The sequence below is a fragment of the Toxorhynchites rutilus genome, chromosome 3 (assembly GCF_029784135.1).
Source record: "Toxorhynchites rutilus septentrionalis strain SRP chromosome 3, ASM2978413v1, whole genome shotgun sequence".
Taxonomy (NCBI): Eukaryota; Metazoa; Arthropoda; class Insecta; order Diptera; family Culicidae; genus Toxorhynchites; species Toxorhynchites rutilus.
The window spans coordinates 179,880,911-179,908,523 of record NC_073746.1 but is presented as its reverse complement, the minus strand read 5'-3'; the positions used below and the strand labels follow the sequence as shown (position 1 = coordinate 179,908,523).

Below are 27,613 nucleotides of genomic sequence, written 5' to 3'. Positions count from 1 at the left end.
ATTCTCACCGTTTCATCAGCATTCTGGATGTTGAAGCCCAACAAGTTTGTGGATTGTATTGATTGTTCATCGGCGGTTCTTTCAGTAGCTTCATTTGTAGAAATAATGGTCGGCATAGAGTAAGAGCTTGTGCAAATTACGAGTATTTCCCTAACGTTAGAATGTAAACCGATACTGTAATGAAATGTTGTATGTAATGTATTTTGTATATGGGAGTATATATGATTATGTATGTTTGTGTGGCTTCAAAATGCATCAGAATGTATCGTCAACGGCAATGACGGCAATTGTTCCCTAGAAATTCCACATCCCCATGATATTTTTTTGTAAATTTTCTATTAGATTTGTACTTTTGTGACATTATTTAGTATTTCAAATAGCATTTATTGAACACAATTAAGGTTCGAATCAATTATACAGTATCTATTGAGACTCAAATATACTCACTTTTACTGGTCAACTGTTAAGACCATTTAGAAATTCAAAATTCATGTACGCCGTGCCCAATATATTCTCGTTCACTTTTTTACCTTGCTGTAATGGAGGATCTATTCTGTTTATTTTCACTCAGTGTCTATCATTTATCAAAACCGAGAGATTTCCGTGCTGTGGTTATGAAAAAGCTTCTGGAGTCGCCCAGATCTTATTTTCATAAATATGAAAAACCTACAGTGAAGCGTGATTTTGACGTGGGACTACGTCTAACCGGAATATATGGAGGGTAAAATGAAAACCTAAACACAGAACATGCAGGAAAAAATGAAAGATTTCGAATGCTTATAGCTCGAACATTTCGTACTGGATAGGAGAGATGTTTGCATCACTTGATAGGGAATATTTCTACGCATCTATCGCAACTAACAAAATGTTGTTTTTCATTAGATAAACAATTGAATAACTGTAAAATATTAGGCGTTATCTAAACGCCCTAACTGCATCGTTTTGATTGGCCCGATTTACGGTTTCCCTAACACAGCCATCAAAACCAAGCAGCCTTGGGGAAATCGGCATTGCAAATACATGAAAGTAGGGGGACTTTTGTTTTCATCGAAAAATGTTCCCTATCACAGACTTTAAAACCAAGCAGCGAAATCGACATTGCAAACACACGAAAGAGCCTAGAGGCGAGTGAACTGAAAAGTTTAAACCCTCTTAAAGCCAAAAAGAAGAAGAAGAACACACGAAAGTAGGGGGAGCTTTTGTTCCCACCGAAATGTGTTCCCTAATAGAGATTTCTAAACCAAGGTGCCTGGAGAAATCGGTATTTCAAATTCATGCAAGTCGGGGGTATTTTTGTTCCGACTGGAATGTGTTTCCCTAACACAGACTTCAAATCCATGAAGCGTGGGGAAATCGGCATTGCGAATTCATACAAATCGGGGGTATTTTTGTTCCGATTGAAATGTGTTTCCCTAACACAGACTTCAAAACCGAGGTTTCTGGGGAAATCGGCTCTGCAAATAAATGCAAACTGCGAGTACTTTTGTCCTCGCTTGCCTTTGTGCAGAGTGGAATATGTCTGTCCTAACATGATCTTCTAAACTTAGGAACCTGGGAAAATCGTGCAGCCACGAGAAGCGAATGAACTTCCCAGTTTCAAGCAAATTCGAGATTCGAGAAGTATGTACACTTTTGGGATGTAAACTTCAGAGGGAAATGTAAAATAAAATAATCGTTTGATAATTTTGTTTTGTCTTTATTGGAAAGATTTTCAGCCTTAGGCTGGTTCATCAAACGTTTGATAATTCTTCCGTACATATATTTTGTTCTAGTTGTTCGCGCCCGACTCGACCGCTCCGGAATGACGTCATCGTTGCACGCATTGAGCGCATGCGCGGGACATGCATCACCGACATCACCATGCACCGACGAACCAATATTCATCGCTAACGCTACCCGTTCACAACTACATAAAAAGAGGTGGCGGTCGAGAGCTTATTCATTCGGTTTTTACACGTTATATTGTAACATCGTCAAATAAACCACTAGTTAGAAGAAAAGTGTTTGACTTCCAAGTGCACTCTTGCCTTCCGAATAAACCTTCGCACCATCGATATCTGGCTAGAAGACTGCTGTGGAAACCAATACCTGCCTTTCTCAAGGCGGAAGAAAGAGTTAATTTCCACACAGTTGAAACGTTCTTTCCGCTTTACAGTCCACTGCCTTGGCGCTGAGGAACGCGCCAACATATGGTCCTTCGAACCGGATATCGAATCAGAGTGCTTATGCGAATTGGTTATCCGGTGAGAGTGTTGTGAACGGAAGTCTGCTAGGGAAAAGTAGTCCGGAAACGCGTATCGAGTGAGAAGTGTGAAAAGAAAACGTTGAGAATGCCGAGAGTACGACACACACCGAAATCCGACCAAGTTTCGGATAAAGAAGCCGCCACACCATCGAAGAAGGAAGATCCCAGAGAATCCTTGTGCAATCAGCTCCAGCAGATGGAAGCTGCCACACCAAAGAAGAAGGAAACAGTGAACACCAGAGAAAATTTATGCTACCAGCGTCAACAGATCAGCAGAAAAGTGAATGTGATTAACCGTCATCTTGAGGAAGCCGAAGATGAGCCACAGAAGATAAACCCATCATTACTGAAAGTGTTTGCGAAGAAACTGGAGCTCCATTATAAGGAGTTCACAGACATTCATCGCGAAATACAAACATTGACCGTTTCATCTGACATCGAGGAGGAGGAAGAAAAATTAGATCAATTTGACGCGCTTCACACGAACACACTCGCTTTGTTGGAGCAACTCACCGATATATTTTCGCCTGCCATGAATTCCAGAACAGAAAATTCAAATCAAACTGTGATTGTTCAACAACCAATAAGAGCACCTGTGCCAACTTTCGACGGCAGAGTGGAGAACTGGCCGAAGTTCCGCACGATGTTTGAGGATATTTTCGCTCGCAGTGGAGATTCCGATGCAGTTAAACTGCACCATCTCGACAAGGCTCTAATAGACGATGCAGCGGGCTGGATTACAGCAAAGATAATTACAGACAACAATTTTCAACAAACATGGCAGCAACTCATCGATCAATATGAGAATCCAAGAGTGATCGTCGACACACATCTCGACGGATTGCTTGATTTAAAGCCAATAACTAAGCGAAATTTTAAGGATTTACTCGAATTAGTTAAATCTTTCAATCGCCATGTTGGCGGACTCGAGTATCAGGGGCTGAAAGTGGATGAGCTTTCAGGCCTCATTTTGGTGAAAATTCTTACGTCGAGATTAGATAGCCAAACACTTCAACTTTGGGAGAGGAACCAACAGCATGCTAAATTACCAAATATTCAAGACACCGTATCCTTCCTTCGCAGCGAATGTCAAGTTTTGGAAAGGTTCCAGAATCGATTCCAGGTTACATCAAAGGAGGCGCAGTCTAAGCAGTATACGAGCTTCAGGCCGTCGAACCAGAAATCATACACAGCAACAGCTGCAACTTCCGTAGGTTCCTGTGAAATATGTAACGAGAGCCACCGCCATTTTGAGTGTCCGGAGTTTCATAAGCTATCACCGATCCAGCGTAACGCAAAGGTGAAGGAATTGAAAATCTGTTTTAATTGTCTCCGTCCTGGGCATAGATCCCTAGAATGTTCATCGAAGAAAACATGCGCTCGATGTCACCGTAAACATCACACACTTTTGCATCAGGAATCGTCTACTACAGAAGACCATTCTTTCAGCCACAAAATGGAAGAACAACCATGTTCCAGCACCCCAGAGAAGTTTACCGTCTGCGAGCCAGTCACCAATACGGTTGTATCTTGTAATTGTCACAGAGCTACTACAACTGTGATGTTAATGACTGCTATGGTGCGGGTCAGAGATAATTGTGGATACACAACGCCTTGCAGAGTGTTGCTGGATAGCGGATCACAAGTGAATTTTATATCCAAGTCGTTAATCGATCGTTTGTCCGTCACACGACGGCCAGTGTACAAGCCCATAGCCGGAATTGGTGGGACCAAAACGTACGCCAAAGAAACAGTGATGGTGGAAGTAGAATCGATGCACTCCGACTATTCCACCAATTTTGAATGTTTAGTGGTTCCTAACATAACGGGATCAATTCCAGCAACGCATATACAAGTATCATCATGGCCAATTGATAACAGTATACCCATCGCAGATCCGAACTTCAACAACCCGGCTCCCATCGATATGCTAATTGGCGTCTCACAATTTTTACAATTGTTGAAGACGGGCCGTGTTCAGCTAGGAAACAACTTGCCTGAATTGATAGAAACACATCTTGGATGGGTAGTTGCTGGTAGCATCGACGATGGCGACTCTCAACATTGTTTAGCCGTTGCAAATGATTCAATCTCCGAAGTTCTACGCCAGTTTTGGGAGTTGGAAGAAATTCATGAAGCTTCACAATCTACTGAACAAGAAGAGTGCGAGAAAATATTCCAAACAACCCATTATCGAGATATTACAGGAAGATATGTGGTAAGTTTACCTTTGCGAGAATCAATTCAAGACATAGGTAACAATCGAACACTGGCCATGCGACGCTTCCTTTCGCTGGAAAGAAGACTTGCGAGAAATCCGGAACTGAAGCAACAGTATCAGCAATTTATCAAAGAATATGAATCTATGGGACACTGTCGAGAAATAAAGGAATCCAATTGTTCACTCGACAAGGGCACGTATTATATTCCGCATCAAGCTATTCTGCGCCCATCGAGTTCAACAACAAAACTGCGAGTAGTGTTTGATGCATCGTCTAAAGCATCACCGAGTGACAAATCACTAAATGACGTCCTTCAAGTAGGAGGAATACTTCAAAGCGATATTTTCAGTATCCTGCTACGATTCAGGAAACATCGTTTCGTTTTCACAGCCGACATTTCAAAAATGTATCGTCAGATCCGAATCAATCCAAACCAGACACGCCTCCAAAGAATATTCTGGCGTTCTCATCAAGATGACCCTCTTCGTATACTGGAACTTACTACAGTGACGTACGGCACGGCTGCCGCACCATTCTTAGCGACCAGATGTTTGATGCAGCTTTGCGAGGACGAAAATGATTCATTTCCACTCGGCGCACAAATCGTCCGCCAAGATTGCTATGTTGATGACGTTATTTCGGGTGCGAATTCAATTAACGAAGCGCTTGTCACCCGCAACCAAATTCGAGGACTGCTGATGAAAGGTGGATTTCCAGTTCATAAATGGAGTTCGAATAGTGCTGAAATTTTAAATGACATACCGGAACCGGACCGAGAAAAGTTAGTGCATTTGGACAATACATCAGTTGTTATAAATACTTTAGGGATGATATGGAGTCCAGAACAAGACGTGTTTGTTTTTAGTGTAAACAGTGACAATCGTAACCCGACCAAGCGCTCGGTATTGTCCGACATTGGTAAACTTTTCGATCCTCTGGGACTTCTAACACCAGTCACCGTTTTCGCCAAGATGATTATGCAGAAAATTTGGAAATTTGGTCTCCCATGGGACGCACCTTTGGAGAACGAGCTACTGGAATCCTGGTTACATTTTCGTGAGGCTTTAGCATCAGTGAGCGAAATAAAAATTCCCAGATATACCATGATTGTAAGTGCTGCTGTCGTGGAAATTCATGGGTTTTCCGACGCTTCAAATGCTGCATACGGAGCAGTAATATACATTCGATGCATCCTAGCAGATGGTACAATCCGCCTTAATATGTTGTGCAGTAAATCCAAGGTATGCCCAATGGGTGAAATGAGTATTCCCCGCAAGGAATTGCTTGGCGCTCGCCTTCTCTCGCGTTTAATAGTGAAAGTGCTGAAATCTCTACAGTTGGAGGTCAAACAAGTGGTTCTATGGTGTGACAGCCAAGTGGTGTTAGCTTGGCTTCAGAAGCCACTATCAGTTTTAGAAGTGTTTGTACGTAATCGCGTGGCAGAAATATTGAAAAATACCGAAACTTATGCATGGAAGTATGTGAAATCCAAACAAAACCCCGCCGATTTGATCTCCAGAGGACAGTTTCCAAAGGCTCTCAGTACTAACGAACTTTGGTGGACTGGCCCAAAATACCTTAGCATCCTCGAGTATCAATCAGAAACCTCTGAAGACATTCCTGAAAATGAAATTCCGGATATCAAGCAGACAACTGTCATAGTCGTGCCAGTAATCAACAACGAGAAGTTGCCGATATTTTCAAAGTTTAGCTCCTTCAGGAAACTGCAGCGGGTACTCGCATTTGTGCAGCGATTCATCCGCAATTGCCAGCTTAAATCATGTACGGAACGAGTTCTGAAAAATCATCCCACCATTCAAGAACTCCGTTCAGCCTCTCACTTGATAGTGCAGATCATACAACAAGACGTTTTTGCTGATGAAATTCAACGAGTACGAGCTGGAGAACCCAGTAGGAAATTATCCGCTCTTAATCCTATTTACATAGATGGAGTGTTGCGCGTTGGAGGAAGGCTTCAAAACTCCCAGTTATCTTTTAACAGCAAGCATCCGTATTTGCTCCCTAAACATCCAATTACCGATCAAATTATCCGCATGTATCATGAAGAACACCTACATATCGGACCAACAGCATTACTAGCAGCTCTTCGTATGCAGTTCTGGCTAATAGATGGAAGATCCAGCGTTCGGAAGATTACACGAAATTGCGTCACCTGTTTTAGATCAAAACCTAAAGGTTCCAGTCAGTTGATGGGAAATTTGCCGTCTTGCCGAGTTACACCCGCTTATCCGTTTGAAAGAGTTGGAATCGATTATGCCGGGCCTGTGTTTGTCAAAGAAGGCCAACATAAACCAAAGATTGTCAAAGCATTTATAGCTGTCTTTATATGCATGTCAACTAAGGCGGTTCATCTAGAATTGGTATCTGATATGTCAACAGCTGCTTTTTTAGCAACATTGCAGCGATTTGTGAGCCGACGGGGCCTTTGCCGAGAAATATTTTCAGACAACGGAGCCAACTTTAGAGGGGCCAAATCCGAGCTAAATGAATTGTATCATCGGTTCAGAAACCGAGAAGTTGTACACGAAATTGAATGTTTCTGTCTACCAAAGGAAATCTCCTGGAATTTCATTCCTCCAGAAGCGCCAAATTTTGGCGGGCTCTGGGAAAGTGCTGTCAAGATTGCCAAATACCATCTTAAAAGGATATTGAAAACTGCAAATCTGACATTTGAAGAGTATACCACCGTTCTCACCCAAGTAGAGGCAGTTATGAATTCCCGTCCTTTATGCACAACATCTGCAGTACCCGATGCTGATATTCTTACGCCAGGTCATTTCTTAATAGGTCGTCCCCTGATTGCGACACCGGAGCCTAGTTACAACGAACTACCAACGAATCGATTATCGAGATGGCAATTTCTTCAGCACTTACGTGAACAGTTTTGGAGACAATGGAGCCATGATTATTTGTTGAGTTTGCAGCCGAGAGGTAAAAACCGTACGAAGCAGCCAAATATTCGTCCTGGTATGATCGTGTTGCTTGAACAAAGAGATATACCACCGCAATGTTGGAAACCTATCCGGGTCCCGATGAACTAGTAAGAGCAGTAGATGTCAAGATAGGAGATTCGGTGTATAGAAGAGCAGTATCGAAATTATCTGTCCTTCCCATTGACGACAATGCAGCAGATTCAGTGAGTTCTTTGTAGCCTGGCGGGAGTATGTTCGCGCCCGACTCGACCGCTCCGGAATGACGTCATCGTTGCACGCATTGAGCGCATGCGCGGGACATGCATCACCGACATCACCATGCACCGACGAACCAATATTCATCGCTAACGCTACCCGTTCACAACTACATAAAAAGAGGTGGCGGTCGAGAGCTTATTCATTCGGTTTTTACACGTTATATTGTAACATCGTCAAATAAACCACTAGTTAGAAGAAAAGTGTTTGACTTCCAAGTGCACTCTTGCCTTCCGAATAAACCTTCGCACCATCGATATCTGGCTAGTAGACTGCTGTGGAAACCAATACCTGCCTTTCTCAAGGCGGAAGAAAGAGTTAATTTCCACACAGTTGAAACGTTCTTTCCGCTTTACAGTCCACTGCCTTGGCGCTGAGGAACGCGCCAACACTAGTCATCATACCAAACGTAAAAGGTCCGTCATTAAATTTACTTGTAACGAAAAACAATCAATCACAATAAATGAATTGACTTTACACGGCATTTGTTCATTTTTTTCACTCACAGAGCAAATATATTGAACTCAATTGAATTTGGAAACTGTTTCATTCAATCAAGAATTTAATCAATACAAACGAATGATTGCTAAGCTAAGGTAGTTCCACGTGAACCTTGCGGTTATATCATAGACATAACCCACTTAAATTTTTTGTTTATCGAACCATTAAGAGGAATCGCTAGACTTCCTCGTTGGGTGACCGGAAAAAAACTAACAGAAGCCGCTCAGCAAAAATCGGAAAGTTCGCCAGGGAACGAACTCGACTAAAATCACAACACTCTGTACGTAAAATTGTGACTGATCTCAATATTCCGAAGTCAACAATCGACCAGATTCTGCGTGGCTTGTAAGATGAGATACAATTGTCACATATGTCACGCGATTCCACCGGACGGATGCCATGAGAAATATCACTTGAATGAACTCTCACCGGGAATACGACTATCAATCTACGTGACGATTGTCACATGAACTGGGATTTCTTCGTGACAATCGTTGATATGTTTTGAGGTGTCGACAGCGCATGAAAACAAATAAAAAAATGAAAGTGTAACAGTAAACATCGTTTTTGGCCGTAAATAATCGATAGTGATGTTATTGTATGTTCATTAAATATTCAATTTATTTTAAATTTTCAGAGTGCGTGTGACGAATTGCAAGCAGTTTGAATTTCTTGTGGAAGCGGTAGAAAGTCTGTTATTTCTCAATCGGGCGAATAACCACTCCGGCAATATTTCCATTACATGAAAGAAATATTCCGATCTAAAATCTGTGACAAAAAAGTTCTCAATCGAACAAACTCTTTGCGCGTGACTTTTGAGGGTTCCGCCCTTCCAAACTTCGTTTCTATATGTGCACTTTTGATGTAGGATTACGACTTTCGGGAACATATTGGGGTACAAATTGAAAATCGAAAATCGAGCACATCGTGAAAATTGTCTAATTTCAAACGCTTATTGCTCAGTCATTTCATGATGGATTGATGAAATTTTTGTGTCAATCGATTTCGATACTCCATAACAATTTTTTATATTGAAGAAAATGATATATGTCATGAAACTAACAATTGAACAATTGAAAAATCTCAACCCCTATCCTAATTTGGTCGGAATCCACTATTACCCCTATCCACTTCTGATTGGTCGAAATTGACGACACATGTGGCGGGTCCCTAACAGAGACATCAAAACCAAGCTGCATGGGGGAATTCGGCATGTATTTGCACATGGAATGGAATGGTATGGAATGATTTTGTATTATAAAGACATTAAACATTTCAGTTCATTCGTCTCTAGCCTTGAGAAAGGCCCTTGGAAAACTCTTTTCTAACTCCTGCCCTACACCTCCACCCTCATTGCCTTGAGAAAGGCGCTCGATCCCTCGCCGTCCAGCTCGTCCAGTAACGATGTTGTCCAGTCGGTGTCCACATAAAGAATGAGCAAATACATAAAAGTAGGGGGAACCTTTTTTCCCAACTGAAATGTATTCCCTAACAGAGACATCAAAACCAAGCTGCCTGGGAGAATCGGCATTGCAAGTATATGAAAGTCGGGGGCATTTTTATATTGCAAGTGAGGTGAGTGATACTATTAATTCTAGCAAAAAAAAAATTTTATTTGCAACTTTAATGTTGGTTGCTTCGTGAAATTTCATATCAATGACCGATCGTGTATTGTGAAAAAATAGCACAAGTGCAAGTGTAAAATTTTATATGGTAGCAGTTGTGCTGAAAATGACTTGATATATGAAACGATTTGTTTCAATTTTCATAAATAAAAACCACAGTGTGTTCCCACTTGAGAGAGGGTCGTTTGGTTTGAGCTGTCTGTTTTGTTGCTTTCATTTTGTGTTTTATTTTTCCATACATAACAGGAGGCATCTCGTCTAGGATCACAGAGTGCGGTTTTTATATATCTCGTTCCAATTCGGTATCTTTTATCTGATTCGCACCATCTAATGACTGGAGTGGTGGAGTGAACAAACAATACCCAACAACCAAAAAAAAACGGCCCTTTTCAGGAGACCACAAAATCATTATCAAAGAGTTTAACGATGTAATTCTTCAAACATATCCAATATCAACATATAGCCTAACGGAATCCTACGTCAACTATGCGGTCGTGTCTCGGACACAACCCTCCTGTGACTTTTTTTTCTTTGTTTTTCTGTTCGGTTGTTTGTATCCCGGTTAATGAAATGCAACAAATGTATGCAACTCGATCACACGGCCGCCTACTGTTGCCATAAGAAACGTTGTGCAGATTGTGGAGGGAGCCAAGATGAGACTCCTTGCATGAAAGAGCGCAAGTGTCTTCATTGCGGCGAGGCTTCTCATGATCTTATCCAATGCCCAGGTACAAACAAAATCAAGTGTTCCTTAAAGAAACGTTCCAAGCGGACTTATGCAGAAATGCTTAAGAATCTCGTACTAACGACACAGGACAATCCCTACTCCCTTCTGCAGAATGACGATCCTGTTGCTGATGCTCCCAATGCCGGAAGTTACGGTATATCGCATGGTGCAATAAGGAAAAAAAAATTTCCATCACTTCCCTGAAAGAAGCTGGAATCTTCCCAGGTTGGAATGAAACCTCGAATCGAATTGATTGGACACAGACTGAAAGCAGAGTGAAAAAGGTCAGGCATATGACATAGACGATATTGGCTACCCCATGCTAAAGCACTCCTCAATCACGGCGAAATGCTTGCCGTTGCAAGCATTTAATGACATATGGATGCGTGGCACCATCCCTAGTGTGTGGAAGACTGAGATCGTTATACCTTTACCAAATCCAAAGAGAAAACATCTAGTGTCAGTGGCTATAGACCCATAACGCTACTCAGCTGCGCGGGGAAAGTAATGGAAAAGATGGTAGACTGACTGAGTTGCTGGAAAGAGAAAAGATCTTGGGCGAACGGTAGTTTGGATTCCGCTCTGGTAGACGAGTCGAAAGCTACCTAGTAGAATTTGAAGCATGCCTCCATAAGCATTTCAAGCCCTCACATGTTAGCCTCTATGCTTTCTTAGACATTACTGAAGCTTACGACCAGGTGTGGCGGCGCCATGTTCTGGCAGCGCTTGTGAACTGGGGGTTTGCGGGAAGAATGTGACATACCTTGCTAGCTTTCTAACCCAAAGAACTTTCAAAGTAGCAGTTGAGGATTGCCACTCCTGTGAGAAAATTGCTGAAAACGGTGCTCCTCAAGATGCTCTTATCTCTTATAGGTCACTCTTTTCCTGGTAGCGATGAACTCGATTTTCGATCTTATATCTGGAGGAATAAAGGTCATCCTCTATGCGGATGACATACTTCTAATATCATCAGGCCTATGGCAGAAATCCGGGAATAGATTGCAAAGCGCAATTGTGTATCGATGTGGGCAGACGAAGTTGGGTTCACGATTGTGAGTGAGTTTTGATTGATAGAAACTTGAATTTCAAGCTCAATGCAAAAGTGATCAAGAGAAAGATTTCGGATCACCTGATCGTTCTAGAAGCGATTAAAGGAAGGCTGAAAGGCAGCCCACGCGTCCTTTTGAATATTTTCAAAAGTTTGATAATCCCTCGACTGATGTATGGTAACGTCCTCGTAAGTAAAGCGAATATATATTTTAAGATGCTGAAATCCGCCTATAACAGCGAAATTCGCATAATTACGGGTGCGTTTTATAGTAGTCCTATTAAGAGTCTACTAGCTGAAATAGGTGAACTGCCATTTGAGATGGTATGTGTGCAGAGGATGGCTCATGCATTAGTGGGAAGAGTGCCCAATCAACTTATCGCTCGATACCCCATACGGGGTTCTGGTGTGGAGCTGCCGGCCTAGAATAGCACTTCGGGTCTAGGGCCCTGTCCCTGTCGTAGAAGGCGACTAATCGGGTGACAACGCGAGTAAGGGCACGGTAAAGCCTAATGGAGTTTGCACGGGGGAAATACCGTGTACAAGAGCAACGAAAGGAGTGCCAATGCACATCACGATCGACGCCAGTAAGATCCTGATTACGACATGGAAAACGGTCACGATACGGAAATGATTTTAACCCGACGCTAAAGGCTGACAATCGTGCTATCCTATTCCCTGTGTAAGGAAGGGTGACACCTTTCTGAAACGACGTGTGGGCTTATAGTGCGGTTGCCCCGTCCCGGTAATAACTTGGCAAGTCTTCGGGTACGTTCGATGCTCGTCTAGGCTCAGGCACTAGGTACTAGGCTCAGATGTCACCGGCTCCGGCTCTGAACACGATCCCCATGAAGGACCGTGTCAACCCGTGCATGGCCTCACTGCTTGCATAGATAACCATGGGATCACTAAAAGCCACTATGTTAAACTGACCAGACGTCCCGCGTTACGCGGGACAGTCCCATGTCATGTCAACAAAATGTCCCGCGTAAGATTACGTCCCGCATTTGGCAAAAGGAACGAAAATGTCCCGCGATATCAATATATTTCAATATTACAATTTGATCATGAGGATTTTCTTAAATGGATGAAGCTCAGAATGATACTTTTATTTGGCAGACTGTTCAAGAACGCTTCCAATGCGTTCAACGATTAATACGTTGAGCTGGTTTCATCGCGCCGACAGTGGCCTTTAGAGAGTTTAGAGAGTGTGAACTGGAAACGATAGCCACAAAATTGGAAAATGATCTTTATAAAAGCCCCCTATTGATCCGCAGGGACCAACGTGAGTCAGACGAAAAGTACATCTTTGGTCCCCTAGCTCGGTCAGGGCTTAACGTGTTAAGTAAGCCGGAATTACTAGTGTATACTGGACAGGAAGAGGCAGGGTTGTTTGATGAAGTATCGCAAATGAAGCACTGGGGCCTTACGGAAGTTGGCCGACGTGTTATTTTACCTTTCCGTGGCGTTGGTAGTCAGCTATCTCTCCATTTCGGCCATTCGCCTAAAAGTTTTCTATCGGTCGCAGCTGAGGGATGTCGGGAAGGTTGGAGGCAGGGTTGCCAACTATAATTTCAAAAAATCAGGAGGAATGAAAATAAAAATCAGGATAAATCAGGATACCTCATAATGGGTTGTCCGAAAAGTTGATGTCGATTTTTGGGAAAACAAAAACATAGGACCTGATTCTCGAATACACTTCACGGTGGAAACGAAATAAACGGCACGCCATTGAACTACGTTTTACGAGTTAGTGAAGTGTCGAAGATAATGATGAGTTTTCAGGCAGAATGAGCACTTTTCAAATGAAAAATCATTAATGAAAATTAACTTCTTCGTATCAAACTGGTATTCAATGTGAGTGGAAGACTTTGTTTTCATCATGTGATATAATAATCCCATACAAAAATTTCATCTGAAGATAATTTGATATTATAATGATAAATTTAGTGGGAAACTAATCTCGCATAATCTCGCAGATGTCGACACCGTACCGTTGTCATCGCGAATGCGTTTCATACCGTTTCCACCGTGAAGTGTATTCGTAGTGTATTCGAGAATCAGGCCCATAATTGTCAGTCAAAGCATTATAATTTAATTTTTTTATCCATAGCTATGTTTCACAATCTTTTGCCATCTTTCACACAGTTTAAATACCCTATCCTTCCAAAACATCTTGCTTCCTCGTCGAAAACTGATGCGAGCCATATTTGTGAGGAACAGGTTGCTTAGTAGTAGCTCATAATACATGCTTTGGAATGAATCTTTACTCAACAAATGAGAAAAGCATATCAGCAGTGGAAGACTTCTTGAATTTTTCCTAATTTTTATGATATGATTTATGATATTCAGTACGGATATATTATAATATATAGATATATTTACGATAATTTTTTTGTATTGACTGTGGATTCAAAAATTTTCTCTTGAGTGATTTTACTCTCTGAAAGGTATTCCTACATTAATAACTCTGGGGATTCTTCTACATACAATTATCCTCAATAAAGCAATGTTGTTCATCAAACTTAATCTCGTTGTAATTTCATAAACTCGTCAGATAATCTGGTTTCATGCATCTCTGGTTGGAGGTCTTCACGACAATGTTTATCTCCAGCCGATCCATTATCCAGTGATCTTTTGGCATAATGGGCCGATCTCAGGTTCGGCATAAAGACCACATCACCTTCGCAACTTTCGGCAAGCACTTCGTACTCGTTCCCCGTTTCACATGACTCAAAAGAAGAGCGACTTGGACACTCTCTTCTCGTCTGTCAGAGAAGGACCTTCTTCGAGAACTTGATATGGATGATATATCGACGTACCCGGTCCCCTGCCATTCATTGAACGTATGAAGTACGTCTCGTCTTTCATTATGAGCACGAAAAGAAATTTTTCACCAGTGAAAAAGAATACGGCCGGGCTCGTCTGAATCTTCCGCAGAAAAAGGTCCATTTTGCCCCGATTCTCCAGCACCGTTTGGCCGGTTGCTTCGATCTCCCGGCTCAAGGAGCGACAGGGAGAGGATGTTGTGAATACCAGATAGGCTATATCTGGCGGACATCATCAAGTTGTTTGACAGTGCTGCTGCTGCGAATCAACAGCCTTGAATCATTTTTGTTGTAGGCTTAATGAACGCAATATTTAAGGAAAATTTGTTCAATTGAATTATTTTTTATATTTTTTTTTCATCGCCATCTGAAAATAGTCCATTATTTTTAATACATACGATAACACTAAAATCGATGAAAAATGGATTGGAATTTAGTAGAAAAATTGTAAAATTTGGCTTGCCAGCCAGGCATAAATGCTCATGAAATAAATGGCATGAAAATTGTAGAATCTTGCTTGCCAGGCTTAAATGCTCTGTCTGAGCGAGTGATTTTCAAGCGTAAACAAAATCTGAACCACCGAAAAATCACAACTGTGTGACGATACTTAGAAAGAAATAACACAAATCAGGTTTAATTGCAAGGGCACATGTTAAGAGTTTCACGAATAAACGAGACTCGTTAAACTATGGTTTATTTTCACATAACGTATACATATAACGTTTTGTTTTTTGTGTCCCGCGTTAGACCTCTGACCATCTGGTCACTTTACACTATGTACAACGAGCGGAGATAGCGGCCCGAAGTTGGGAACCAACAGATCATGAATACGAACGATAAATTCAACAGACGAAACGACGAGAATGACGACACACCAATTGGAGAGGCGAACGTGTTCGCAAGGAGCGGTATGCTTCAGAGATCACCAGCGCGGACGACCACAACGAACTCTGGAAATAACACTCCCTTCCTCTTCCCTAATAAAAGTCGGTTGGTCGGTGTGCCCGCTGTAGATTGTGCTTCGCGGGTGGAGAGATGCTTCAACTGCATGGGCTTTGGACATCAGGCAAGAAACTGCACAGGTCCCGACAGTTCTGACCTGTGCAGGAAATGCGGCGAGAAAGGGGATGTTGCGAAAAACTGCACGAAGCAACCGAGATGCCTGCTCTGCAAATTGAAGGACGGTAGCGGCCATGCGACAGGAGGCTTCAAGTGTCGCTCGTACAAGACGGCGTTGGCAGATTCGCTGTGATGGGGGTAATTCAGTTAAACCTCAACCATTACAACACAGCCTAGCAACTGTTGTGGCAGTCAAAAATCAAGATGCGATGTTGAAACTGTAGCTGAACCGTATCGAGTACCTCGCGATAACGGTAATTGATTGACGAACAGATTAGAAATGGCTGTTATACAGGTGATGGGCAGATATCCTATCCAGGAAGTGGTTGAAGGCTCATATGAAGAACACGGAGTGGAAAGTGTGCGAATCGTATACTCATGGTGACCACCAGGCGATCCGGTATAGAATTGGTCAACGACGTGACCAACCACGTGATAGTACGGAGGACAACAAGCAGTGAGCGGGAGTGGAAGACGAATGCTTTCGACAATGACCTTTTCGTTGAAACACTTCGTCTAGATAGCAGAGCTTTAGACTGGAACGCGGGAAACCTAACAGATTTTCTGGTGAGAGTGTGCGACTCTACCATGCCGAGGAAATTAGATCCTAAGAATGAACGACGCCAAGCTTACTGGTGGAACGAAACACTCCGTAGCCTTCGCGCTAGTTGTCTTCGAGCTAGAAGAAGGGTCCAGCGTGCAAGTAAAAGTACCGACAGGGAGGAGCGTTATACAGTGTACCGAGTAGCTAGAGCCGTTTTGAAACGGGAAATTAAACAGAGCAAATCGAACTGTTTTAGGGAGCTATGCCGAGATGTAGACGTCAACCCATGCTTATCGTGTCGTGATGACGCGGATCAGAAGTCCAGTGACGCCCGTCGAATCTCGTCCCGAGAAGCTGAAGGTCATTATTCCCGAGGCATGATCCAACGACTTGGCCACCCACGCCGTATGAAGAGAATACTGCTGAACATTCACGAGTCTTCAACGAGGAACTGATAGCAGTGGCGAAAAGATCTCCAATGTGACCTTGAAAGTGGCGATACAGACGTTCCCGGACATTTTCAGGACAGTGCTACAGAAATGTCTGAATGATTGTTACTTTCTAAACAATGGAAGATACAGAAGTTAGGGTTGCTGTCCTGTACCGTATGAAGGTTCCTGGGTACCTGTGCAGAATCTTAGGCAGCTATTTCCAGGACCGCGTTCTAGTCTAAGAGACGAGCAGAGGGCAGGTACCGACGAAGATAATGTCCGGAGTTCCACACGGCTCTATCCTGGGTCCAACGCTCTGGTACGTTCTGTACAACGGAGTGCTAACATTGAAGCTTCCCAAAGGCGTGGAGAGCGTGGGCTTCGCGGACGACATCGCGTCAACAGTGGCAGGAGAAACGCTCGAAAAGGTGAGGATGCTAGCAACCGACTACATCGTCACAGTAGAGAACTGGAAGCAAGCAGCGAAACTGCGGATTGCTCATAACAAAACGGAAGTGCTGTTGGTGAGTAATTGCAAAGCCGTACAACGGGCGGAAATCACAGTCGGTGAATACGTGATAACTTCGAAGTGTATGTTTAAGTACTTGAGAGTTCTGATCGACGACCGGCTGAATATCAACAACCACGTCGACTACGCCTGCGAGAAAGCAGAAAAGTCCATCAGTGCGATAGTGAGGATAATGTTGAACATGGCTGGACCCTGCAGTAGTAAAAGACGTCTTCTAGCTACTGTATCCTCGTCAATACTGCGGTACGGAGCGCCAGCCTAGTTTGCGGCTCTCGACATCCATCGTAATCGCAGAAAACTGGACCGGACGTTTCGGCTTATGGCGATGCGAGTTGTGAGCGCGTACAGGACGATTTCGTTGGAAGCAGTATGCGTTATTGCCGGCATGATCCCGATTGGCATCACCCTGGAAGAAGACGGCGAGTGTTACAGACGAAAGGAAACCAGCGGTATACAAAAAACGGCGAGAGCAGAATCACTATTGAAGTGGCAATAGGAATGGGACACGGTGGAGAAAGGCAGGTGGACGTATGGGCTCATACCGGTACTAGCGACCTGGCTGAACAGGAAGCACGGAGAGGTGAATTTTCACCTGACACAGTTCCTGTCTGGACATGGCTGCTTCAGGCAATATCTTCGTCGGTTCGGGCACGTAAGGTCGCCACTCTGCCTGGAGTGCGGAGATATGGAGGAAACACCGGAGCACGTCGTATTCGAATGTCCCAGATTCACCGCAAGGCGCGAGGGGCTGCCTCTCCTTTATGCTGATAATATTGTGGAGGAAATGTCGTGACGAGGGCATCTGGAACGCTGTGAACAGTGCAATCGTACACATCGTGTCCGAGCTACAGCTCGGAGACAGGAGAACCGACCAGCGTTCTGACAATGTCTGATTGTTTAAGGTGAACACCTGAGAGGACTGCTCTAACGGATGGTACCCCACGAGTGTAGCAGTTACGGAGTGCGTACCCCACGAGGGTAGCTGTGGAGAAGTGCGCGTTAAGTTGGAGGGCAATTCCTAATCGGACACGTCTCGATGGGAAGAGAAATCTTGCGAGGATGGCTGTGACGGATTGCGCGTCAAGTTGGAGGGCAATTCCTAATCGGACACGTCTCGATGGGTAAACGGATGCTGGCAACGTCTGATCGTGGACTGGAAGGCTGATCACTGTGAGGGTCGTCTCGATGGAGCGAGCGTCTAGGAGGATGTCATCAAATCGGTGTGTGCCCCACAAGAGTAGCTGTGGCGGAGTGCGCGTCATGTTGAAGGGCAGTACCTAAACGGTGCTCCGTTGGGAAGAGAAATTCCGCGAGGGTAGCTGTGATGGGTTGCGAGTCAAGTTGGAGGGAAATTCCTAATCGGTTCACGTCTAGACGGGTAAATTGATGCCTGCGAAATGGACATAAGCGCAGTGGATAACAACGAATGGTTTATAAGAATATTGAGAAAAAGGGAAGAATCAACGCTAGTCAGCGTTGAAGACTCGTAAAGTGTATGAGCACAGCCACCGCCTGAAGTAGTCGCCTAGATGTGGTCCCAGGGGAAATGGGACAACGAGTAGAGGGCTTGGTTTTAGTGGGTGAGAGCCCCACTCGACGTCTGGGTTAACCCTTTCCAAATAAGGCTGGTAGAATGTTCCTCACCGCTATGAAAAAAACCCATACGTGGTTAGGACCAGGCAAAAATATCACACTCTAACAGGTGAGATACTGATCCTTCCAGAGTGATTGAGTCATTGTTCTCCTAAAGCCATCTTAGTATAAACAGGATGATAAAACGGGACATTAGGTATCCCCAGTCCGCCACCCACAAAAAGTGCAAGCGGTGGTAAACGAGGCCCTACGTACTGACTTTGCTAATAAACGCATTGTCTATACCAGGGGTTTTCAAAGTGGTCGATATCGACCCCTTGGGGTCAAAAAATTTACTTTATATATAGAATATATAAAATAAAAAGGGTACATTCAAAAAAATAGAGGCACGCATATGTATGTTTCGCAGTGAAAATCATTGTTCAGATCAATTTTACAGATCAGAACAATACCATACAAACTCTCTTAAAATATACTCCTTATTTTTACCAACCGAAATATTCTCTAGACATAAATTATATGGCAGAACAACGTTTGCCGGGTCAGCTAGTATTACAATAAACACACATTCGTTACAGGAAAATGATTTTCATTTACAATTACAATTTTCAAATTTTATTATTACACCTATATTCCATTATCCTTTTCGCTTCGCAAAAATGGAACACAAAGCTCAGTGCTATCAACGATAAATATCAGGGGTTAGACATCAATTGAATATAGGCTACCCAAAATCAAAATCAATATGGCGTCATTTGTTTATCAACATATCATTTACGAGGATTGAAATCGAAAAATGCTCTGCTTTATTCTAACTGCAAGAGCGATTTTCATATTTCGGTTTCACATGGAGGTGTTCACATTTAACATTTAACAAGTTAGCCACTATTCGACTATATAACCGGACCGAGTTGTAAACAACAGTCTAGAGGCGAATGAACTGCAAAGTTTAAAGCCTCTTAAAAACAAAGAAAGAAGAAGAACAACAGTAATTGATTGAACCCAAATGTCAGTGAACCGCAGCAATATTGGGTACACTGGCAATATGAGGGATTTGACGTTTTAGTCGTACCCCTGATAAATATAGATTGAATTCTTCCAAACATGCACATGAAACTGAAACCCATGAAACAACGAAAACCACGCAAAAAAAAAATATTGCAGAAAAGATTTTTTTCCCATCGTCATAAGCGAGAAATGGCTTCTCCCAGTTTACAACCCTATAGATCAAAGCGCCACCATGCGTTCGGAATCTCAACCACGGTTTGACGTTTCGTAACTCTCGCTGTTGTTTTGATACAGAGCGTTGATATTGTTGCATTTACGCAAGAACTCGTTGAATTGTTCAGAATAAATGTCGAATTTTGTGCAAAAAGGTATAATATGGAAAGTTTGTGTTCGATTATTGTATTATCGTGTTTCCTTTTCAAGTTTTTCTTCAGTCCCGTCTACCGCTGGTCTGCTCCAAGCGGTTCCGCGGGAAAATCAACATCCAGAGGCCGAGACAACCGCATTATGACCGGGCCCGTGTTTTGGACTTGGTGAAACCAATTTACAAGAAACCTGATTTGATCGCCCCATGCTTAGAGGAGAGTCGCGCCGATGTTAAAGAACAAAACAAGAATCCCTACGAGCAAATTATCGCCCGTGAAATCCGCAATTGGTTAAACCATAGCAAAATGATTGCTTTTGTTCATCTGAACTCAATAAAGCAGGAAGATTTCTTCAAAGTCCAGGTGGCACTCCATCGTCATCAAATGAGCATCAAAGTGTACACAAAGTCAGTCATCCGGCAAGCAGTAGACGATACGAAATATGAAGCTATCAGCTCCTTATTCGACACGAAAACCGCGCTAGTTTTTTGTCCGGATGAGTCAAAAATACGACAGCTGTTGAATATTTTCAAAAAGACGCCCCAATTCATTCTTCTGGCGGGTATTATCCATGGGCAGTTTCTGAGTAAAAATGAATTCGTGAATTATGGTTCTCTTCCGGATTTAACGACAACACGAGCTCAGCTGGCAGCGGTGCTAGATAGTGCGGGCTCGAAGATTGTTAGTGACTTACAATGTCATCAGAATCAACTAGTCAGTATGCTGGATTTGCACGTGCTGCCGGGAACAGATAGCGGCACATCAAAAAATGATAGTAATAATTAAAATACGGTTGACGCGAAAGAGTCTGATTTAATTAAAATTCATTAAGTTCATCTCAATTTAATTCATCAATCCGAAATCGGCAGCTGAAATGTCTTGCCCTCTGTGTCATATCTGACAATTCAAACAAAAATAAATAAGAAACGAGATTAAAACTGTTTTAATATCCCATTTGTTTATTTTTAAGACTCATTAGCATCTTAGCTGTAGCAGAGCTGGATGTTAATCCAGCATTACATTACATAGTAGCCATATATAAAAATATATATTTTGGACAAAAAAAAATAGTAGCCATTTAGGCGTAATAGTATTCCGTTCGTTCTACCATTGTTCAGTTAGACTACCGGACAGCGGAGACAGTTGATATTGTTGCGATATTTACAGCACAACAGCCTGATGTTTCTGCCAGAGCAGAGCAGTTGTATGGATGAATCGATCTCCATCGCTGATGATTATTGCGTGGACATAGTTATTCTTAGTTAACCCTTCAGGTAACGTCGAACCACTCTCGTGGCGGTTAGACTGTGCTAGAACGTACAGCATCGAATCTCACTCGTGGTGTATCGATGTGAAATAATTACATAGCTCCTGCCGTATGATGTTCGCTCAGCAGAGTAGCGGAACGATTCGATGTGCTCGTGTTTGAGCCGTGCTGTTAGGAATTAAATCGAACGGCAAGGGGTTAACAGCAAAAAGATGGTCAATGAAGGGTTGAGTTTTGACCTCACGATCGATCGCTTAGTTAGTGAACGCGCAACTTCTTCTTCTTCTTCTTTGTTTTTAAGAGGCTTTAAACTTTGCAGTTCATTCGCCTCTAAACGCGCAACTAATGTGGCTACGAAGGCCCTCATTAACCGCTTCGCGTACGATTTAAAAAAAGAAGTGGCCACATGCAAACGCTTCGATGGGTCGCGCATTAAGTAATTTACTACTATGCACAGTGGTCCCTCAAAAATTCTAGGTGGCAATAAATAGAAAAATGAACAACAATGCCTGACCGAATGAATGGTCTAGTTTTGTTCTATAACCTTCAAGGCATCTAGTATCACATATGGCAACAGTGTCTGTGACGATTTTCGTTGCGATAACGACGTGGCAACGTAGTGTTTGATGCAGTGAACCAGTGTAGCGATAAACACGCTTTTTTTTTCAAATTTTGCACAAGTGCTACAAAATACGTTAAAAAATAATGTGGTGGTGTTCTGTATAGAGAATTCTAAGCTGATTGCGAATTTGTATTTCGTTTTTAGTTTAAAAAAAAATTGAAGCTGTGAAATGAGTGTTTGAAAGTAAGTACTTTTTCTACATTGAATTTATACAAAAGTAGACCTACAAAAATTCTCCAAATATATCCAAAGTTTTTTATAACAAAATGTCTTCCTTAGGGTCCCCTCTACATTTTTCCTTTATGACTTCTGGCCACTTCTGACCACTTTGCGAAAAAATTCCAAAAATATTTTTATATCCCACACGTGTTTTTCGATTTTAAAAAAATTTGATCTCCTTCCCTTGCACCCCCTTTTGGGTTTTGGGTAAAAAGAATATTGAATTTTTTTCAAATTTTACCCCCTTCCCCAGCCCATGTTTTGGAGTTCATAAAAAGGGTATCAGTCATATGTTTCACCAGTGCATTGCTACAAATAGATCCGAAATCGGTTAAGAATTGCGCCTAAATATGTGCTTTTTCCGAAGTCATCTTAGAGTGATTTCCCCGGGCCCCGGCCAAGAGGATATGATCCGCGAGTCAAGATGTGTCGCAAATTTAGCTGTCATTGCTAAACTATTAAACTTCTCGGTGGGCTCAAGGCAGACGCGTAACCAAGTGGCTACGAAGACCCCCTATGGTAAAACATTGAACCTATATTTTTTTTTTGTGTGATTCGATTTTTTTTCACTTTTCCCAAAAATTACTTTTATAAACTCATAACTTTTGAACCACTAAGCCGATTCAGATGATCGACACATCAAATTGAAGTTGATTAGCAAGTCTTTTTTGGAAAATATCAAACTTGCAAGAAATTTGAATTTTTTGCGTAATTATTGATTGTATCCATGTTTTATTGTTCACATAGTTTCGGGACCAACGGCGCTATAATCTTCTATATTTTTTCTCGAAAACTGAGGATTTTTTTACACATTTAAATTTTTTACTCAAAATCAGATGTGTTCCTTTTTCTTTTTTGAGTTATAATTTTAACCGAGATGATCGATATATCAAATTAAAGCCAATGAGCTAGGATTTTTTGGAAAAATATTGCACTTGCGAAAAAAATTAATATTGTTTTCGTGATTGATAATTGTATCTGTTTTTTTTATAGTTTAAATGGTTTCGGGACCAAGGGCGCTATATTTTTTATTTTTTTTTTGAAATTTTTTTACTTAACACATTAAAAAATCAGACATGTGTTCTTTCTCGTTCTTGAGTTATGATTTTTCAAAGTTAACATGTTTTAAGCTTCCTTAGATCATCTTATGCGACTAGACTATATGCGAATAGGATTCCCCTTTTTTGCAAGTGTGAAATTATTGACTTCAATTAACTATGCCGATTATCTGAATCGATTCAGTAGATCAAAAGTTATGAATTTTTGAAAAAAAGGATAAAAATGATTTTTTGAACCATCGGTTAAATTTGAAAAATCATAATTTAAAAACAAAGAAGAACACATATATATATATATATATATATATATATATATATATATATATATATATATATATATATATATATATATATATATATATATATATATATATATATATGTATATATATATATATATTTATATATATATATATATATATATATATATATATAAATATATATATATTCCCTTCTTCACTATATTCTCATTCACCATTCGTTGCTCTCCACTGCGCTTATGACCATTTTGTAGGCATCCATTTACCCGTCGAGACGTGCACCGATTAAGAAACGCCCTCCAACTTAACGCGCGCCCCGTCACAGTCACCCTCGCAGGGTTTCTCTTCCCAACGGAGCGCTGATTAGGTAGTTCCCTCCAACATGACGCGCACTCCGTCACAGCTACTCTCGTGGGGTATGCACCAGTTTGTCGATGGCTTCCTCCATAATGTTCATCATTTATAGTCAGGCGTTATCCGCACGCTGGTCGGTCCTCCACTTCCGCTGTAGCTCGGACACGATGTGGACGATTGCACTGTTCACTGCGTTTCAGGTGCCCTCGTCACGACACATTTCCTCTACGATGTTCCCAGCATGAAGGGTAGGCAGCCCCTCGCGCCTTGTGGTGAATCTTGGACATACAAATACGACGTGTTCCGGTGTTTCCTCCACATCTCCACACTCCGGACAAAGAGGTGATCTTGCATGTCCAAACCGGTGCAGATACTGCCTGAAGCAGCCATGCCCAGACAAAAACTGCGTTAGGTGAAAATTCACCTCTCCATGTTTCCTGTTTACCCAGCCCATTAGTGTCGGTATGAGCCTGTGCGTCCATCTGCCGTTTTGAGCCGCACTCCACTCTTGCTGCCACCTAGCCATCGACTCTGCCCTCATTAGCTTCCGGATTCCTCTGGTTCCCCTCCTCATATAGCACTCGCTGTCTTCCGCCAAGATGATGTTGATAGGGATCAACCTGGCTATGACGCAGACCGCTTCTGTTGATATGGTTCTGTACGCACTCGCGATTCGCATCGCAATGAGCCGGTACGTACTATTCAGCCTCCTCGTGTTCCGCTGAGTTTCTAACGCCGCGATCCAGGCTGGACCCCCGTATCGTAATGTCGATGAGGAGACACTAGCCAAAAGGTGCCTCTTGCTGCTGTTTGGGCCAAAGTTGTTGGGCATGATTCGTGTCAGTGCATTGATTGTCTTCGTTGCTTTTTTACAAGCGTAGTCGACGTGACTGTTGAAGTTCAGTCGATCATCGATCTGCACCCTCAGGTATTTTAAATCTCGCTTCGAAGTTATCAAGTGCTCTCCGATGATGATTTCTGCACGTTGCACCGCCCTGCGGTTGCTGACAATCAACATTTCCGTCTTGTGGTGGGCTATCTGCAGTTTCACACTTTGCATCCACCTTCCGATCATGTCTATCGATTCGGTCGCGAGCATTTCGACCCGTTCCAAGGATTCTCCGGTCACGAGAATAACAATGTCATCCGCGAAGCCAATGATCTCCACACCTCTGGGCAGATTCAGTTTTAGTACGCCATCGTACATGCTGTTCCAGAGCGATGGACCCAGGATAGAGCCCTGCGGAACTCCAGCCGTAGTTTTAATCTGCGCCTGGCCCGTGTTTGTCTCGTACACCAGCACACGGTTCTCGAAGTAGCTTCTCAGTATTCTACACAGGTATTCAGGGACTCTCATCGTGTGGAGCGCAGTCGCGATGGCCTTCCAGCTGGCACTATTGAACGCGTTCTTAACGTCGATCGTTATCACTGCGCAGTATCGATTTCCTCTGAGCTTCTGTTTGGATGCTCTGTTTGCTCTTTCGACCACTATGCGAATGGCATCTACCGTGGATCTCCCTTTTCGAAATCCGAATTGACTATCGGACAGTCCACGAACTCCCTCCGTGCATTCCGTCAGCCTATTGAGGATGATTCTCTCCAAAAGTTTCCCCAGAGTGTCCAACAGGCATATGGGTCTATATGATGCTGGATCACCCGGCGTCTTTCCTGGTTTGGGCAGTAGTACTAGCTTTTGTACCTTCCATCGATCCGGAAAGTAGCATTCGTCTAGACACTTCTGCATTGCTGTCCTGAACATATCAGGGAATGCTAGGACTGCCGCTTTTAAAGCTACGTTGGGGATTCCATCTGGGCCAGGCGCTTTCTTCGTTTTGAGGCGTTTCATAGCTGCAACTAGCTCGTCGTTCGTCACCTCTCTGCGTTCGATGCTATCCACATCCTCTCCTCTGGTGTCTATGCTTGACCGTTAGAAGCGTCTTCTGGCGCTGAGGCAGTTGGCCCGAAGCACGCCAAGTGTCTCACTCCACCAGTAGGCTGGAGGTCGCTTATACCTGGGTTCCCTTTTTCTTGGCATTGTTATATCGCATGCTTTGGCTAGCGTTTCCGTCAGTTCATCCGCGTTCGTGTTCAAGACGCCGCTCTCCACGCGTAGTGCTTCGATGAAAAGATTTTTGTCTTCCACCTGCGTGGGCATGTCCTAGTTATCCGTACTGCCACGGAGTGTCGTTGGCCAATGGAATAACGAATGGCTTGATGATCACTGTGGGTGTATCCTTCGCATACCCTCCATCTCATTTTTGTCATTAACGACGGACTGCAGAAAGTCAAGTCGATGATGGACTCTCGGCCATCTCGACGGAAGGTACTAGTGGTACCCTCGTTGCACAGGGTAACATCCAGCTTGGCCAGAGCTTCTAGTAAGCAAGTCCCTCTCGCATTGGTGCATCTGCTTCCCCAGTCTACTGCCCAAGCATTGAAATCCCCTCCTATAACGACTGGTTTTCGTTCGGCGAGCTCCTCGGTGAGGACATCCAGCATATAGTGGAACTGGTCCATCGTCCATCTGGGAGGTGCGTAGCAACTGCAGATGAAAATTCCGTTGATCTTTGTGATCACGAAACCCTCGCGAGTCCTCGAGACTACCTCCTGAATGGGATATCGGCCCATGACCTGGATGGCGGCCATTCCCACTTTATCCGTCACCCAATTACCGTTACCGGGGGGAATGCGATACGGCTCCGCGATAATTGCGACATCACATTTTGTTTCTGTCGTTGACTGCCACAACAGTTGCTGTGCGGTGTCACAATGGTTGAGATTTATTTGGATTATCTCCATCACTGTTCGCTTGCCCTCGCCTGTTTGTACACAGGGCAATTAAAGCCTCCCGTCGTATGGTCATTACTGTCCTCGCAGAGCATACACCTTGGCTTTCCCTTGCAGTCGCTGGCAAAGTGTCCCTCTATTCCGCATTTCCTGCACAGTTTGGATCTATCTGGCCCCAAGCAGCCTTTCGCCAGATGGCCGAAGTTTAAACACTTGAAACATCGCTCCAATTGCTTTGGAACAGGCGGAACGATTCTAAAACGTCCCACAGCCCAGCAGACGTTTATACTCTCTAGCTTCAGCAACTTGTTCGCTGCGTCCGTTGGGAGACGAATCGTTGCGGTCTGCGTCCCGCGATACGCATTTCTTAATCGGATTTTCATCGGAACTTTGCCCACGATGTTTTCCTCCTCCAACTTCTGACGCAGGTCCATCTCGGTAGTGAACAGACTGAGGTTCCTGCATTCAATCGATGACTCGGAGGATAAGGCCCTTACGTTCGCTCCGTCACCGAGAGCCCTTTCGACAAGATCCTTAAATGCAGAGCTCCTGATTTCTGGGTCTCTCTTCAGCTCGAACAGCATTTCGCCATTCTGGGTGCGCCTAGACTTCACCACGCTCTCCTCCAGTTTCTTGAGGCCAGGGTCCTCTCGCATTGTTTTGAAGAGGTCAGCATATGATACGTCGCCCTTGGCTTCGACGATGAGTGCATCGCCTTTGCCTCTCGCCCGCCGAGGATTAGGCTTCTTGTCATTTGGCCCCTGTTTCTTTTCATCCTCTTTCTTCTTTTTTTTCACCGTTTTCTCTTTTCTCTCCCTCTCTTTTTGTTCGTTCACTAATTTTTTCTTGTTTCTTCTCGTGACCGTGCTCCAGTCGTTTCTTTTGCTATCGGTATTCTGGTCGTCGCTGTCACCCAGCTCTTCACTGTCGCCCTGGGCGGCACTATCGCCTTGATCGTCGTTGTCGTGGTCGTCCTTGCGTTTTTTGAGCATTTCTTCTTCTGCTGGTGAATCTTTTTTTCTTTTTTCCGAACGGTTTCGAGGAATCTTTGGCG

At 43.2% G+C, this 27,613-nt stretch overlaps 3 protein-coding genes across 3 annotated transcripts; all 3 read left to right on the top strand.

Moving 5' to 3' along the window:
* The first annotated feature begins 2,330 nt into the window (after positions 1-2,330).
* LOC129773693 (uncharacterized) lies at positions 2,331-6,567 on the top strand. The gene is made up of 2 exons (XM_055777338.1): positions 2,331-6,359; positions 6,415-6,567. The coding sequence occupies exons 1-2, from the start codon at positions 2,331-2,333 to the stop codon at positions 6,565-6,567; spliced, it is 4,182 nt and encodes a 1,393-aa protein (XP_055633313.1).
* Positions 6,568-15,228: 8,661 nt separating this feature from the next.
* LOC129773692 (uncharacterized) lies at positions 15,229-15,657 on the top strand. Its single transcript, XM_055777336.1, has one exon. It carries the CDS (start codon positions 15,229-15,231, stop codon positions 15,655-15,657), a length of 429 nt encoding a protein of 142 aa, XP_055633311.1.
* Positions 15,658-19,869: 4,212 nt separating this feature from the next.
* Positions 19,870-20,830, top strand: LOC129778028 (39S ribosomal protein L10, mitochondrial). Its single transcript, XM_055784662.1, has 2 exons — positions 19,870-19,997; positions 20,053-20,830. Exons 1-2 carry the CDS (start codon positions 19,976-19,978, stop codon positions 20,778-20,780), a joined length of 750 nt encoding a protein of 249 aa, XP_055640637.1. The 5' UTR covers positions 19,870-19,975; the 3' UTR covers positions 20,781-20,830.
* Positions 20,831-27,613: the final 6,783 nt, after the last annotated feature.